The following is a 15,723-nucleotide window of genomic DNA, read 5'->3' as shown; positions in this document are numbered from 1 at the left end:
CCCGAGGGGAAACACCTCGGCCCTGCCCGCTCCCCACAGAGACCCGCGGCGGTCGGGGCAGGGCGGGGACCCGCCGCCTCCCCCCCAGCAACGCCCGCCGGGGCCGGGGGACACCGGCCTCTTCTCTCGCAGCAGCGGGGCCGGAGGGGACCGGCCGCCGCTCGGCGCTTCCCCGGCCGCGGGGCTCCGGCGGCGGCCGCTCCCCCCGCGGGGCCGCAGCCAGTGAGCGGCCCCGGCGCTCCCGCCCGCCCTCCCCTCCTGGCAGCGCCGAGTGACTAATTTCTGTCATATGACTGTGACACCGAATGGAGTCGGGCGGGCGGAACTAGCCGCGGCGAGGGGACGGCGCTGCGCGGAGCCCAGCGCCTCGGCGGCGGGGGGCCAGCGGCGGCGCCCCAAGATGCCGCCGACCCTCTTCCAGAAGCTCTTCAACAAGAAGCACGGGCTCATCTCCCCGGCCAGGGACGCCCGCGACGACTGTGTCTTCAGGTAACCGGGACGGGGCCGCCCTCCTCTCCTGACACCCAACTTCGCCGACGAGTTCCCCGCCGCCTGCCCGGCCCCCGGCGGAGGGCGGCCGGCGGCCCGCTGCCCCCCCTCGGCCGCAGCCCCCTCAGCCGCCGCCCGCGCTGCAGCGGGGCCGCTTGGCGCGGCTTCTCCCCCCGCTCCCCTCAGCCTCAACCGCGCCGCTGGCCCCGGGCTCCGGCCCCTCGATCCCCCCGCGGGAGCCCCGGGGACGCTCAGGAGCCCCGGCCCGGGCCCCCTCAGGCGGGCGCTGGGCGGGAATCTCTCCCCTATCCCCCCCCCCCTCCTCCCCGCCGCCTTCCCCGGGGCCGCCACGTCGGGGCGGCCGCGCTGCCGCCTCCCGCCTGCCTTCGCCTCCCGGGGGCCGCCTCTCCCCTCAGGGCCGGGCCGGGCCTCCCCCGCCCGGGCTTCCCTCCTCTCAGCGCGGCCCCGGGCAGCCCGCTGCGGAGCGGCTCTCACCCACCCCCCCCAGTCCCGGGGTCCCCAGGAAGGGGGTTTCGCCCGGTCGCGATTAGCGGCAGTTCCCCCCCACCCCCCCCACCCCCTTCCCCGCCCCGGGGCCGGTGTGGGGGCCCCCCGCGGCTCCCTCCGGGGATGCTGCGTGCCGGGGAGGCGGGGGGGAAGGCGCCATTCGGCTTGAGGCGGGCAGGCGATCCCCAGGGAGCAACCTCAGAAACGTGGAGGAAAGAGGAAAAGGCGGGGGGGGGGAGGGTTGGAAGAAAAAACGTGAAGTTTTGGCCGCTGCCAAGAGAGGTGTAGGGTTTCTCGTGAAATTTGTCATGCTCTAACCGCAACAAAACTGGATCCGCCGAGAGGTGCCAAGCACAACACGGGGAGGCAGGAAAGGGAACCCTTCTCCGGGAGACCTTTCCCTGCCCACTCGAGTCGGCCGTGGGCTCGCAAAACCCCTCCGTGGGGTTTGGGTGGCGGCTCCGGTTTGCGGTCCTGCGCGGGGACTTGGTGTGGGGAGAGGCTTCGCTCGGGCTCCTGCGCCGGGGCCTAGAAATGACTCTGGGCCTCCTCAGGGGTTAGTTAGCTTGGAAACAGGTAGTTTTTGTGGCTGTAAAATAAGTGTTGTTCCACGAGCGGATAATGATTACGCTCGAAAGCGATGCAGTCGCAGTCCTGGCTGGCGTCATGAAGAGGTAACCTGCAAAATCATTTTGAAGTGCAGCGTTTGTGACTGGGATGCAAATACAATACGCTTCATTAGGGAGAGTTATGCACTTCTTGAAACACTTCTAACAGTGTGGTAAAGCTCTCCTCCCACCCGCTGCCTTGAAATTTATTACCTACAAATGATCAGCCCTTGGGTTGCTCTGTAAAGGGAGATCTCTGACTGATGGGCTTAATTTTATGTGGTGGGATATTCCTTTTAACTGTAGTGGTACAATTTAGGTGGTTAACAGTGCATCTGCATAATTGTCACTGTTTTCCCAGAATATTGATGGGTCTTTTTGTGTCCTTATAGAGTCAGGACACACTCCTGGACACTACCTGAAACCCTGTGCTTTAACTGCTAGCACACACCGTTTAAAGCCACTGATCACAGCTGCTTTCTGCTGTTTACTGTGAAGGTGTTTCCTTTTTTTTAAATGATCTTGTTAAAGCCACAAAACGTTTTAATGATGTCCGTGTCATCTTATTTTCTAAATCAGCTTAATAGCGGGATCAGACCCCTTGGTGGGGAAGGGGTAGAAGGACTCTGTAATTGCTTTGCCTTTTCCCCCTTGTTAAGACCTTTGTTAGCGATGGATTTGTATAGAGACTGGTGGTTAATTCAACACCTGCAGCGCAGACCCTGGGGCAGAAACGTGGGGATCACGCCTGTGCTGAAAGGAGTGAGAGTGGGTACTCTGCAAGGTCTCTTCTTCCCTCTTCACCTGCATCATTCTGTGCCAAACTGGACGTGAAATTTAAAAAAGATAGGTCACTGTCTGCTCTTCCCTCCTCTGTAGTGCTGTTTCACTTTGTGATGTGAACTGTCAACTGGTAACTAGCGAATTTGCAGTTATTTTTTCTGGCAGACCCACAGGTCTACAATCCCAGGAAGAGGCTGATGGTTCTTCTAAGACTGGGGGGGGTGGGAGACTTCAGAGAGCCAAGTATTATTTTCTGAAGACTAATACAGATGCCCTCTAGGCATGTTGCCTAACGGCTGCTTTCATTTTCCAAATGGGGATAAATCTTCAGATAATCCTCACTATGTATGGTCTTATCAGTTACTGGTGAAACTTTTGGGTAATATACAAAATAAAGACCGTTATTTATTACAGCTGGGCCTTTAGAGACTGGAAACAAGCACTCTGGATTTTTAGACTGTTCCTGGTTCCAGTAAACCTGAAGGCAACAGCCTCATCCATTTAATTGGGGGGAGGTTATGTTTATGGATTGATATATTATTATCTGGTTACAGTCTAAATAATGGAACGTTTTCCAAATATTCTGAGTGCTGTTATTTGTGACTGTCTTCACTTTGAAAGCTTTGTCCTCTTACTGAGGAGACTCTGTAGAACAGCCATAAAAAAATACATAATTCTTTTGATATATTTTGTGAATAATATGTACTTAGAGAGAAAAGTCCAACGACTTTGGCAGTGACATCAGTATAGCAGAACATTTAAGGATGATTTTGATGCTCATTCTTTTTTTTGACTATGAATATATTTTGCCCTTCCATCAGGCTTGTTGTGAAAATTTACCAGTATATCAATTCTACTTAATCTGAGTTTACACTGTTTCAAAAATATAATAATACTTTCCAGGGGAAACATGATTTGTTTAGTTGTTGGTTGGCTTATTGTTTTTTTTGTTTTTTTTTTTTTTTCTGCCCAGAATCTCTTTCTGTGCCGTGGGTGTGTGAAATTTTATGAGTCTGGGTCTAGCCAGACTGTGTAAAATCCTTCAGAACTAGGTGCTGGAGAGGTTAACAGTTCTAGTGAGGTGACCAGTAAGTTAGCAACTGTAAAGTATTTGCTGATGTACCAGTTTGCCATTTATTTATTATTTTTTAATATATAAAAGTGGTTTATTTTACAGAAGAAGCCTTAGGAAATCACAATAGATCCCCTGCATATTGGTATTTTAAGGCTTCAGTTTAACCAAGGGCAATTAACAGGCTTGGCCCTTAGACTGAAGTCTCTCGGTACAGCTCGACATTCACATGGTGAGCAATAATATTCAAAATTTTAGTGGTAAAATCTGTTTACAAAAAACATAGAGACACCTGCAAGTATTCTAGAGAAGAGACAAAGCCTTAAGTTCCAAGGTGTAGAGTACCGGCTGTCTGCTGCAAATAATACTCACGTGAGTGGATTTTCCCTGAGGATAACTTTTACTATAAATAGGAGCTCTTGGCCATATTGTAGCATCTGGCACTGGCGGCTGCTGGTGACAGGAGAGCTCAGCCCAGGCTTGGGCTGTTACAGTTATTAGGAATATGAGATTTCAGGTATGCTATTTTCTAGAATTTTAGAATCAAAGTATTCCTGTTGTAAAAATACATAAAGCTGTTCACATGAGTTGTGTGCTGTGTCTAAAATGTATATACACTTTAAAATAGCGTTTAAATGAACCCTGTTCCAGAATTTTCTGATCAATTTCCTCAGTAAAATGGAAACAATCTTACAAAAACTTCCTTAAACTAAGCAGAAGCTGCCACACATTTCTGCTAAATATTATAAGGGCACACAAAGTCTTCCACTGCACATTTACATTACTGACTGCCACAGATACCAATTTTGAGCTACTATTTCTTTTCTGGCTTTCTAGGGGTCTGCTTCAGTCCTCTGGAGAAGAGGGAGCTGCTAAACCGCTGATAACTCCAACAGTTTTCTGTTCTTCAAAAACGGGCTCAATAGAACGAGCCCAAAGCTCAGTAAACTACTGAGAGGTCTCAGGCTTTATATCTTTGTTGTTGAGATATGTGGTATTTCCAACAGTAAATACAGCTGTAAGGACTGCAGCAGAGTTTTTGCAGGAGAGTGCCTCTGTTGAGATAGTAATTAGGCTTGGAGCGCTAATAACCTGTTGCAGAGGGAGAGGGATGGTCCTGTAATACTGGATTATGGGACTGGTACATTTTGGGGTTCTATGTAGGAGAGAAACTCAGTGTTTTTTGCCTTTTTATGTATAAAGTTCAAATACTTGTTCCCTTGGATTGCTAAGGATTCTTCCTACCTAGCAGGGGGATACAAGGATTATTAATTAGGAGTTCTTTTTACACTACAGCTCAATAAAAGTTTCAGTCTCTCTCTTTTAAAATCTAGATAGCTCTAAAGAACCATCTCACCCCGAGGGGCATTCCACCCGTGTTTGCAAACTCTGTTTTTGCTCTTGTTAAAGCACCTGTTGTAGAGGTACAGCTGTGTGGTAATTGTTCAAGCTTGAAAGAACCCCTTCCAGTTTCGAGTCTTACCAACCGTGGGGAGTATCTTTGGGCACATTCTTCCTTTAGGGGTTTGCTTTGGTTATCTGGGTATTTCTGAGGAGGAGCATGGTTTTCCAAGTGGGAAGGTACAGGAATAAATAACTTTAAATGCTGTTGTTTTTATTTTTGGAGAAGGTCATTTTTGGTCATCCTGGAAATGTGCTTTCTTGAGGTCTTTCTGTAATACGTGCTGCTCTTTTATTGAGAGAATAGTTTGCCAGGTTCCTGAGATATGAAAGGCCTAAGGCTGGCTGCAAAGTAGTATTTCCTGAAATCTGTCTAGGCAAGTATCTCCCATCAGCCCAGACTTTCTATTCTCCGTGGCAGTGACTTTAAATGGTATCCTGAGATTTGTTTCCTTTCACATAATTTTTGGCAGCGGCATTCATCAAGGGAATTTCAATAAACCTAGAGTTGGAAATGAGTAGTATGATACAAAGATGCTTCATGAGCCAGTTCCTCTGCAGAGCTATTGTTCTCGCACAGTAAAAATACTGTATGCTTTCTTACAAAGGCATAACTGCTTCTTGAACCAGGAGCTAATTTCTTGAAATAAACTGCGGAGAGACTTGGAGACATCTAATGATGTGTTTGGGGACTTTTTAAAGTGGAGGCTGGAGTAAGGTGAAGGAGGAACATGAAAGTTGTCTTTACACTGATTTTTCCAGTCGAAGTTTTACTTCTTGGTAAGTTTTGGCATTCTTTCTGAAGGTGGCTAGCCCTGGTGATGTAAATGCTATGGTATTGTTACAGGGACTTTGTTCCTCCTGTGCTCGGAGCTGGGGTAACCACCACAGATTGTCACACTGCTTTCCATTTTCGAGGTCTGGCTTCATGAGGTGCCGAAGGAGTTCAGAGCCAGCGATGTCTGGACACTGCAGTATCATCAGGTCTGAGGTTTGAGAGAGCTTAAAAAATTGAACTGACAAAACCACTGCCAAATTCTTACTGAATTAACCTTCCACAACAAACAAGGTATCCCACTCCACCCAGTCAAAGGCTTTTCTGTCAACAGGAGGTAACTTTGTGTACAGATCCTTGAGCACAGGGAAGCAAATCTCTTCCCAAGCCATGCCAGTCCTTGGGAGCAGTACAGCTTAGTGAATTCGTGATCCGAACAGCGCCGCTCAGGGAGCTTTAAAACGTTCCTCAGCACTGCTGTCAGTGCGTCAAGCCAGTCTGACCAAAACATGCTATTAATGAAAGAGTGTGTTTGGTATTTGTTCACTTCTAGCATTCTGCAAGTCTTTCACCGATAGCTGTAAAATTCCTGGAATCTCACCACCTCAAAGTCTATCTTCAAAAAGAGCTTTAGCTGGGCTTCATTTTGTAATAGCTCCAGCTTTTCATTACTTCCAGTTATCTGATGAATTTAAAAAGCTTTTGTCCCATAATTTTTTAAGACTCTTCAAATTCTTAAACATCTGAAATGTTCTTGTGTTTTTATTAAGCTCATTTCTGCCCTTTAATGTCCCTTAAGTTTTGGGTTTTATTAAAAAAATCCATCTGTTCTGTAATATCGCTGGAAGAGTTTTTGGCTTTTTGGTTGTATTCATTACCTTGAGTGTAGCAAGTTTTAATAAATACTTCACTTTGATTTATGCGCAGTTTTCTCTATCGCTATGATGACTTTGGCCCGTATTTTGAAATACATTGCTGTTTTCTGAAGTACTTCTTTTTGCCAAACTCTGTTTTGCATTTCCTGTCATCTGAGCTTTTATGTACCTTCCAGTGCTTTAAGTCAACTTCCGTCTTGGAAGCAGAGACATACAAATTAATAGGTTCCAGTAAGCATCTTTGGAGCGTGGAGAAAGTTTTGACAATTTTTGCTGAATGATCGTCAGATCCAAAGGAATTAACTTGGTTCAGTACCCGTGTCGTGCTAGGTGTGTGTGAATGCGGAGAATGACCAAATCATACGAAAACTGTTGGGGTGCTTGTGCCTACCCAACTTTTTGCCTTGAAAAATTTTCCTCTGCCCCGGTGGGAACACACCCTGCCTAGCCCTCGCTTCGCTTCAGGTTCTGTCTGTCGCCTGTGGGACAGGGAACAGGAACAGTGGAGTGGAAGAGCCCTCTGCTTGTTTCTTCTCTACTTTTTTAGAAGAAAATGAAGGCACAAAACGGCCTGACGCACAGGTTAAGGGTCTCCCTTAGTGCCTTTCATCCTGGCGTCTCCCGTGGTGGTTGGGATCTTGCGGTGACTTGAGAACTTGGCTTCAGGAGGTCACGCTGCCCTGAGTGGACATCACGAGGTCGGTGCCATCAGCACGCGCTCGGCTTCCTCCCAGCCTACAACATCGCTTCCTCCCCCCGGGATGGCCCGCGTTGGCTGAGGATGGCCTGCAGTCTCTTGCCTTGCTAAGCTGCCCTTGGAACAGTCACTTTCTTGGTTCCCCTTCCAGCATTTCAGCTCCTTCCTCTTAAGTTAGAAATCTTTCTGAGGAGAGGCTGTAGTGATTGAATCACGTGGTGCCCTTTTACCACTGGGATCTCTGCTGGTTATGCCTTCGGGCCATGGTACTAGTTTGGATCTTGCCAGCTGGTCAGGTGAATCTTTTGATTTTACTTCGAGTTCTTCTTGGATTTCTGATTGTAGGTGCCACACAGGCGAGTGTGGCAGTTGTCCTTGAGGAAGGCGTGGGTGTTCCCATGGGTTTGACCCAGCAGGGATGAGCAGCCCCTGCTCCCATGCTTGTTCTGTGGAGACAAGGGGAGCTGGCCCATCATCTTCACAGATGGGAGAAAGAGTATGTTGACTTCTTGCCATGGTTTCTGTGTGTCTGAAAACATGTGTAGGTATGCTAGAGTAAAAATGCTTCTTTACACTCGGGTTACGCTGGCAAGTGTTGTAAGAAGGTGTTTCTTCAAACTTAAGGGTACTGTTTTTTCCCCTCCTTCTCCAGGTGAGGTCATGGGGGTATGAAGATGTGCCAAGAGCGTGGGGTGTCTGTACCTGTTTGTCCACTGTGAGGTCCTCTCCTTTTCTGAAACAATTCCACCATTTGTTTTCGGGTGACTGAAGGTGTGTTTACACATCTCACGTTGTAAACCTTGCTCTCTTGGGATGATCAGCTCCTCTGGTTGACTGATGCTTTGTCCTTCTTGTGTTTTCAAAGGGCTTTATCCTTTGCTGTGTGTATGCTTCTGAGTTAGCGTATGCTCATGGTGACAGCTTGGATGAATTCAGGCTTCTGTTCTGGAATGAACTGGTCCAGTGTGACTTGGAGCCTGAAACTTGTGTTGTAATTTTGGCTGAATGCTGGAGGTGACCACTTTAGAAGCGCCTTTTACGAGTGGAAAGTAACGCACACGGTGGTTTCATGCTCAGAGGCTGTGTTCCCTCCTATTGCTACATCTGGAGCAGAATGTCTGCAAGATCACATGTTCGTGAGTAACGTTAGGAAAAATGCAGAGCTCAGTTGCACCAGCAAATCCACAGCGTTGTGCTGGCCTTCCAGAATCGGCCAGGAGACAAGTTGTCTCTGAGGACTTGAAAAATTTTGCGTTTGTGGTATAGATAGAGAATCTTAATCTATAAAATATCTGTTGGAGGGGAAAAAAAAAGTTATGCCCATTAAAAACAGGAAGTAATTTTATTCATCTGTAAATGACTTGCTAATGCACAGCTACTCCACCTTACACTGAGTAGTAACAGAATTCATATATGGGAAATACTCCTTTGAAAAAACTCATTGGCACAAAATGCACATGCAGTTCTGCTGTGCCGAAGGAATGTGACCATGACCATTACATTCAGAAGGGGCTCTCCCTTCTGCAGGATTAATCACTTATTTCTGAAAATACAGGCTGAAATGTGTTCTGCTCCGTAGAAGTGCGACTGGTTATTATGTAGTCTTTGTATCAAAAAGGATTTATTTATTTATATTTCAACAATGCGTTCTGCTGTTGCTTAGTGCTCAACTGAAGCTTTTAATTGAGGTAATTCTGCACATTTGCGTAAGAAGTACGACCTTTTTCTTTTCTGAAACTGATAGCTTCTGTAGATACTATTATTCAGAATACAATACATTGCGGAGAAACTTGTTCAAACATGTGAATTGCAGCACAAAATACTACACCAACTACATACAGAATATTAACAGTGCGTGCATGTAGCATGCATCCACAAGTACAGTGTGTTTGTACAAGGTTTTCTGTCTTTTCTGAAAAAGTAATTTTATAGCCCTTATCAAGTGATGAAACTTTTGGACTTAAGCAGTTTGACTGCATGGAAAAGCTCTTTATTTTAAACAGTCTTGCCTGATGCTTTTGGGGTGATAGTCTGGGTATCCTCCAGCTTTTATCTATTACCTGTCATTGAAACTATGGTCTTGAAAGAAACCCCCATTTTTGTACAGGTGAGGGACTCTTTGCAGTGATGCCAGCATCGCTTGGTAACAACGAGCTCGGCTGTAGACACCCTGTGTCTGCTTCAGCCTGAAGAAGCCAACAACCCAGCAGTACTCCATGATGGGTTGTAGCGTGAGTGCGGGGCTGGGAGGTGGCCTGTGCTGAGAGCAGCAGTCTTGAAGTGTGGAAATGATCTGTCCCACGCCACTGGTCCTGCTCTGTTTCTCCAGGATGTTTCCACAACATTGTCAGCAGGGATTTTGGCTTAAAATGAGTAAAATACGTCACAGAAACAATTATATTTCCTTTACTATAGGTACTGTTGGGGCCCTGTGTGTTCGTGGTATTTGATACTCCTCCAGATCTGCATGTGCCTCATTAGCAGCGTCTTCAAATGTCCTTCCCTTGCTCCAGTCAAAATGTCAACAAAACATAAAACTTCTACTAGTACCACAAACCCTCTACCCTTTCAGTTTGTGTCATATATAACTGGAAAGAAACAGGAGCCAAATTGCAGTTCTCTGCCATCTGTTTTAGTTGATAAATGAAGAAACTTTGAGCTTGGTTCAGCCCTGACTTTAGATCCTGGCGTTGTGCCTGTTTAAGCCAGAGCAGGATCTTCACCCCAGTTCCTGTGTCGTTTTCCACTTGAAGAGAGAGGAGGTTTATCGTTTGTTTGAGCATCGCGTGTAAGAGCAGTTACTTTGCTACATGCTGTCTTTGTTTTTTATTTTAGCCTCAGTACCTATGGAAATGGTGGCTCAGGCGGCGCTGCGCTCGGTCTCGTGCTCCCTGCTTAGTAATTTCTAAACCTTTTGAGAGGCTTCAGGTGTGTGTGGTGGAGAATTCGAGAACAGAAGTTGGAGTGAGCTGAGTTTCTGTAACTTTAGTGAAAATCCTGCACGTGCTGTTGGGTGCCTCCTGGTCATTAGCACCTGTGAAGTTGGCTACACCTCCTCGTGTTGCTCTTTCCGGTGGGGACGTAGGGCGAGACATGGGGAAGCCAGCGTCTGGGCATGTTGGAAGGAGACAGTAGACATGTGGCTTCATAGTTTGCTCAGGGACCAGCCACAGTGTGACCGCAAGAAAAGCCAGTCCTGGATTACTGTGAATACCAGAATATCAAAATCTGTGTTTGCTGAATTATTCTGCTTTCTAGCTAGTACTAAAATACACATACCCACAGTTCTCCTGCCTCATGCATTCTTTGCACAGCTTTGTCCCAAGGAAAAAACAGGCCTCCAAAGACTGTGGACTCAGCACTTAGTTTGCCATGTTTGGGGCTAATTATGAAAAAGGACGGTAAGTCAGAAGGAAGCACATGTGAGCAGTTAGCGAAGAAATGAACTATCAAGCAGGAATGAGATTCTTGTCAGGTTTTTTTTTGCCCTCCCTGCTGCCCAAGACCTACCTAGAAAATGTTCTTGCCATTTGGAGAGTTGGCTGAATGGTTTGTTTACTCCTTTTTGTGAAACCTGACACCAGAAATTGGTGGCAAAACAATGTTAGTTGGAGTGTTAATGAAAAATAGGTGCAGATGATAAGTTGTGTGGTTGTGTGTGCAGGGAACAGAGGCTGCAAAACACGGGGTGAGTGTGCTCTCCTCAGAAGCTTGTTCTAGTTGAATGACATTATCTGAACATCTGAGAATCTGTTAAGGAAGAAGTCTGCCAGAATTTTCTTGTTCCTACAGGAAAAATAACAGTATTACCCCCTAAGACAGAGTTAAAGAAATGCCTCAAATGTTAGGACAGTGACTTGGCTTACAGTGCTGTGTTTCTATTTAAAGGCAGCCCAAACTCTGACATATAACTTAAATAGTCAGACAGAAAAAGGTGGTTGTTTTTTTTCAGTACTTAAACATATTTCAGCTGCTGTGAGTTACTGGAAATTACTTTCTTAGTAGAAAAGGAAATTGTTCTACTGACAGCATGGAGGGCTGAGAAGCTGTGAAAATGAGCCTGGTGATTTCTTCTACGTGCATTTTCTAGTCATACAAGAGATGCTAATCATGAACTTGTGACCTCTTTTTTTCCAAAACAGACATAATTAAAAAGTATAGAATTAAAAAAAACCTGAAAAGTAACTTCAAATAAATTCTTATGAGACTGTAACAGAATTATATCTTTATATAAACAGGAATTTTTATCAAACTTTCTTTTTCAGAGAAGCAAAAATATCACTTTGGTATAAGACTGATGCAATTTACTTGCTTTAAATTTCAGTGATTAATAGTATCTTATACGCAGTTATCTTCAAATGAATTACTTTGAAAATGTATCTGTTTTAAAATGCATCGTCAGATGTTCAAGTGAAGAATGCTCACAGAACTGCTGGATAGCTTATGTTTGTGTGTTGTGTAAGACTTTTTCACATTGGGGTCAGAAGGTAAGACACCAGGTGTTAGGTTTGTTGTTTGTTTGGGTTTTGTTTTTATTTTTCCCCACCAGGATTTGGTATATATTCATTTAAAGACTAGTCTTTTCTGTTAGTAGCTAGCAGGACAAATCAGCTAAATTACACTCAGGAGATGACTTTTTTCTCCAGTGTGGGTATGGACTAAAAATCATGCAAGATAAAGTAAAATTCATTCATCTGTATGGATAGAGAAAACAGAGGAGAAAAAAAAAATACACCGGGAACAGGGAGTTTGACAAGAGATTGTTTCTGTATAAAATTTAAAAAAATAAGAGAAATTTAGAAATGAGGACACATACAAAATGGCCCAGTCCTGTAAAGCCCTGAGCATCCTCAGTGTGACTCGGTGGGGTTTGAAGGCTTTCAGTGCCACAGCCTTGAGCTTTGCTAAAGGATATTTATGCTGGAAGAAAAGAGATCCTAAGAGCAAGAAGGGCCCTACTCTCAGACCTGTCTCCTATATATATGTATGTGTGTGTATACACACATATATTTCAAAATATGCCCAGGTGCCTTCATTTGCTGTCATGGCTCTGCGTGTAGTGCCTGTATAAACTTACAGTAATCGGAGGACTGTAAAGCAACAGCCTACCTACCCTGCTGAGCAGAGTGCTTGACTGTTGTCTTTGTGCTAAGGTCTTTCGTGTTTCCCCTCGCAGCAAGAGAGATAAATGCAGTGTATACGTACACTGTGTAGACAGGCCTAAATTGTTTTAATATAATGCTGGGCAGATGCGTTTGCTTCTCAGATCAGAACTGTACTTCTTAAGATTTTTGTGTTAGGATTTAGGGGGGCCATAGGTGCTGTATAAATACAAGCTATTGACAACAGAAGAGGTGGAGAGACTTCTGAAAACCATCATCTTTATTTTCTTTCACTTTTTCTTGTTCAGAAGAAGAGGTTGCTCCCTGCATTTATCAGTGCAGCCTGAGAGCAGCTGGAGGCCCTGGCTTGTGTATCTGCTCCTGGAGAGAGGGGCTGGGGCTGGTGGGCAGCCTAGATCCACCTTCTGTAGGGGGGAGAGGGATGCACTGGGCTGTTTTTTGGAAGGGATAGCATGAACAATGACAGCTGCTAAGTACAAAAATTAAAAGACTGGAAATGCTGGATGGGAAGCGAGTGTAACGAGTATAAAGTAGCATTTTGCAGTCGCTCGGTGTTCAGATGGATACAAAGATACATGTGCAAGTGTAGTTGGAAGCGGTTGGATGGTGATTTAACACCTGTATTTGCAGGATTCTTTCTGCTTGGTATTCCCTGAGTATTGTAATGTTCTCCCTCATCATCACTGTCTCCGATGTCCCTGTCCCTCATCACCACTGTCACTGTTTGGTGTTCTACTGTGGAAACTAGTATTTACACCCATGGGCACACACACCCAGAGGAAGAAAAGCCCAGCTTGCTTTCCCTTCCATTTTTCTGTTCTCTTCTTAGTTTTGTTCTGTCTGAGACCTGCAGTGCTGCCTCTCCTTTCTGAAGGTTTCCCCTGGGTGCTGTGCCATCCCCTCCTCCTCCTGCCACAAGCAGTGGGGTGCATCCTGTTTGGGGTTGCCGCTGTGTCACTTCAAATGACATGCACTTGCAGGAGAAGGGGAAAGGGAAGCAAAGAGCCAAGTAAGCGCTTACTTTGCCAACAGCTCCTTTCAAAAAAAAAAAAAAAAATTCAACAAAACAACCCAGTCCAAAATGTCCTGGTGGCACTGACAGCTATTGCTGTCCAGCACGTGAGCCTTTCTTTCCTGTTGATGCAGCAGAATAAATAGCTTCATGTGGTGCTGTTACGGGTTCACAGCAGGATACCTGCAGCACTGGGCTTCTCCGGGTTCCCACATCCTACAGATACTCGTGTGGATGGACTGAATAGGGAGAAAAAAGATGAGGCAAGAAAATGCTTTTGAATGAGAAAGGGAAGCTGAGTCTGCCACTCCGTAGGAATGAGAGGAAACAATGAACGGTTTTTCTGTTCATGTTAGACTGTGGTATGTGAACTGCAGAAGATGCAAGAGCTGATGCTGAGCTGATCGCAGCTAGTCAGAAATGGCTTGTTCTGCTGCAACCCCAGGAGAATCCTTCCAGGAGACAGGCAGGAGTTGCCCCGTTGGCAAACTGTGTTGGCTGAGAGCATCTGGAACTACATTCTCATCAAATCCATTACCACCGGCAAAAAGGGGTTTATTGAACATGCACTAAATATATATGTATCTTGATTAACTACAACCTCTCCCAGTGGAACAATGTAGGTTTTATCAAGTGTTTCTGTTGATTCTGTGAGCAGTGAGGCAGAGCTGGTTTGAACTGTGTGTTCCAGCTCAATCCTGTGACAAAGAAGGTGTGTGTTCAGAGTGAGTTTCAGGGCTGACACCCAGGGAGGGCACGCCAAGCTGAACCTGCGATTTCTTTACCACAGACCAAGATTTTAACAGTAAGAAAAGCTATCTGGACACACAGGGGCTGTTTTCGGCTGATGCTCAGAGCTTGCGTGTATCTGTCTTGGGGAGTTTTCAGTAAGACTTGACCAGTTCAGCTGTTCTGCAGTGCAAAATCCCTCTGGATGGATAGTTGTGTTGAAAAGCTGATTTTGTTTAATCATCAGAGGGCAATGGCCAGTCCTACACTGTATTGTCCATTCCTACCATTCTTAGAAACCCAAGACTGTGAGCGTGTAGTGAGGCTTAGGAAACCGAAGGGGACAGCGGAAAATCTGAGAGTACAGAGTTCATTCAGTATGGCAGTGAGCAAAGCACTCTGTCGCAAACCCAGTGGAGCACTTTATTAGGCTTGGTTTAAAGATTGAGCAGCTCCTTTAAAATCAGAGGAACCACTAGATGGATGACAGCTAAAGCATGCTTAAGTGCGCTTCTGCTTTGGGGAGCCGAAGTAGTCAGGACCTCACGGATTCAGTGCATTTGTTCGTTAGGTGCTAGGCTGTTCCATTATTCTGGCAGTCTGTATTTTTTTGCAGATATTAAATGAAGTTGTATGGCCACGTGGCTTGTTCAAGCATCTGATTTTTATTTGTCCTCATGTCCTTATGAGTTACATAAAAGTGGAGTCAAGCAATGTCTTCAGTGTCTGCTCTATATAGATCTACCTGAAATAGTTTCAGGTCACCTTTGCATGCTTAATTTGGAAAACATTTGAGCAGCATGACTCTTGCCTTGGAGAATTGAGCAGTCTAGGCTCCACACAGTAGTCTTGGGGCTCTTGCAGTACACACTCAAATCAAGATCTCATCCCTTCCACAAATTAAGTAGGGGCCCGTTCAACTTGTAAAGCCAGTAAGGGAGGGATGTTCAGTCCACGAGTTGGAGTTGAGTTAGAAAAGTCTTCCCTCCTGGAAAGCAGTTGTAGGATAGATCCAGTCCACCTAGGTATTTGTTAATGTTAAAGTGTTCCTACTTGTTTCTGGTTCAGAGCCTGGCAGTAGTCTTGAAATGCAGTGAACTTCCTGGGTAGTAGCTCTGAGGGTTAACGAAGGGGATTGGTTAAAGGCTCCCAGGAGCAGAGCTGTCACCGAAGCAAGTCGCTGCTCTGTGTGCAGAAAGGTTGCAGAATTGGGCCAAGCAATTGGACTTTTGAAGGTGTCGGAGGATGCTTAGGACAGAAGTGACAAACAGTGGTGCCAGGCAGTTGTTGATTCGTGGGGAGTATCTATCATTAGCACTCGTGGGATATCGGTATAAATGAGCATCATGTACGGGTAGGCCAGACCGGGATTTCATTCCATAGATATTAATTTGTTATACTTGTTTATACAATCATCCTCTGTCTTTAGTTTGCAGTTGTCCCTGTGTAACTGAGACGGGTTTTTGGTGAAATCTGAGGGGGGAATAAGACTGAGTCAGCACTCTGCTTAAGCCATGTGCCTTACTTTAAGTATGTAAGTAGTTTCATTGCTCCCAATGAAACTGCTCATGTGCTTAGCATTAGGCATGTGTTTTAAATAAGTTGCTGATCCAGAGTCTAATTTTTTTTTTTTTTTGAGTAAAATCTGCACA

The 15,723-nt window shown here is 45.7% G+C and overlaps 1 protein-coding gene across 2 annotated transcripts in view; it reads left to right on the top strand.

Moving 5' to 3' along the window:
• The first annotated feature begins 292 nt into the window (after positions 1-292).
• FNIP1 (folliculin interacting protein 1) overlaps positions 293-15,723 on the top strand; it is a 69,682-nt gene continuing 54,251 nt past the window's right edge. For both annotated transcript variants that reach the window (XM_074883255.1, XM_074883253.1), the window contains exon 1: positions 293-489. In XM_074883255.1, coding sequence (XP_074739356.1) covers positions 401-489 — 89 coding nt within the window. In that variant the 5' untranslated portion in view covers positions 293-400. The remainder of the gene's footprint in view (positions 490-15,723) is intronic.

Source organism: Strix uralensis, chromosome 14 (genome assembly GCF_047716275.1).
Source record: "Strix uralensis isolate ZFMK-TIS-50842 chromosome 14, bStrUra1, whole genome shotgun sequence".
Classification (NCBI taxonomy): domain Eukaryota; kingdom Metazoa; phylum Chordata; class Aves; order Strigiformes; family Strigidae; genus Strix; species Strix uralensis.
This window is presented reverse-complemented; position numbering and strand designations above follow the sequence as displayed.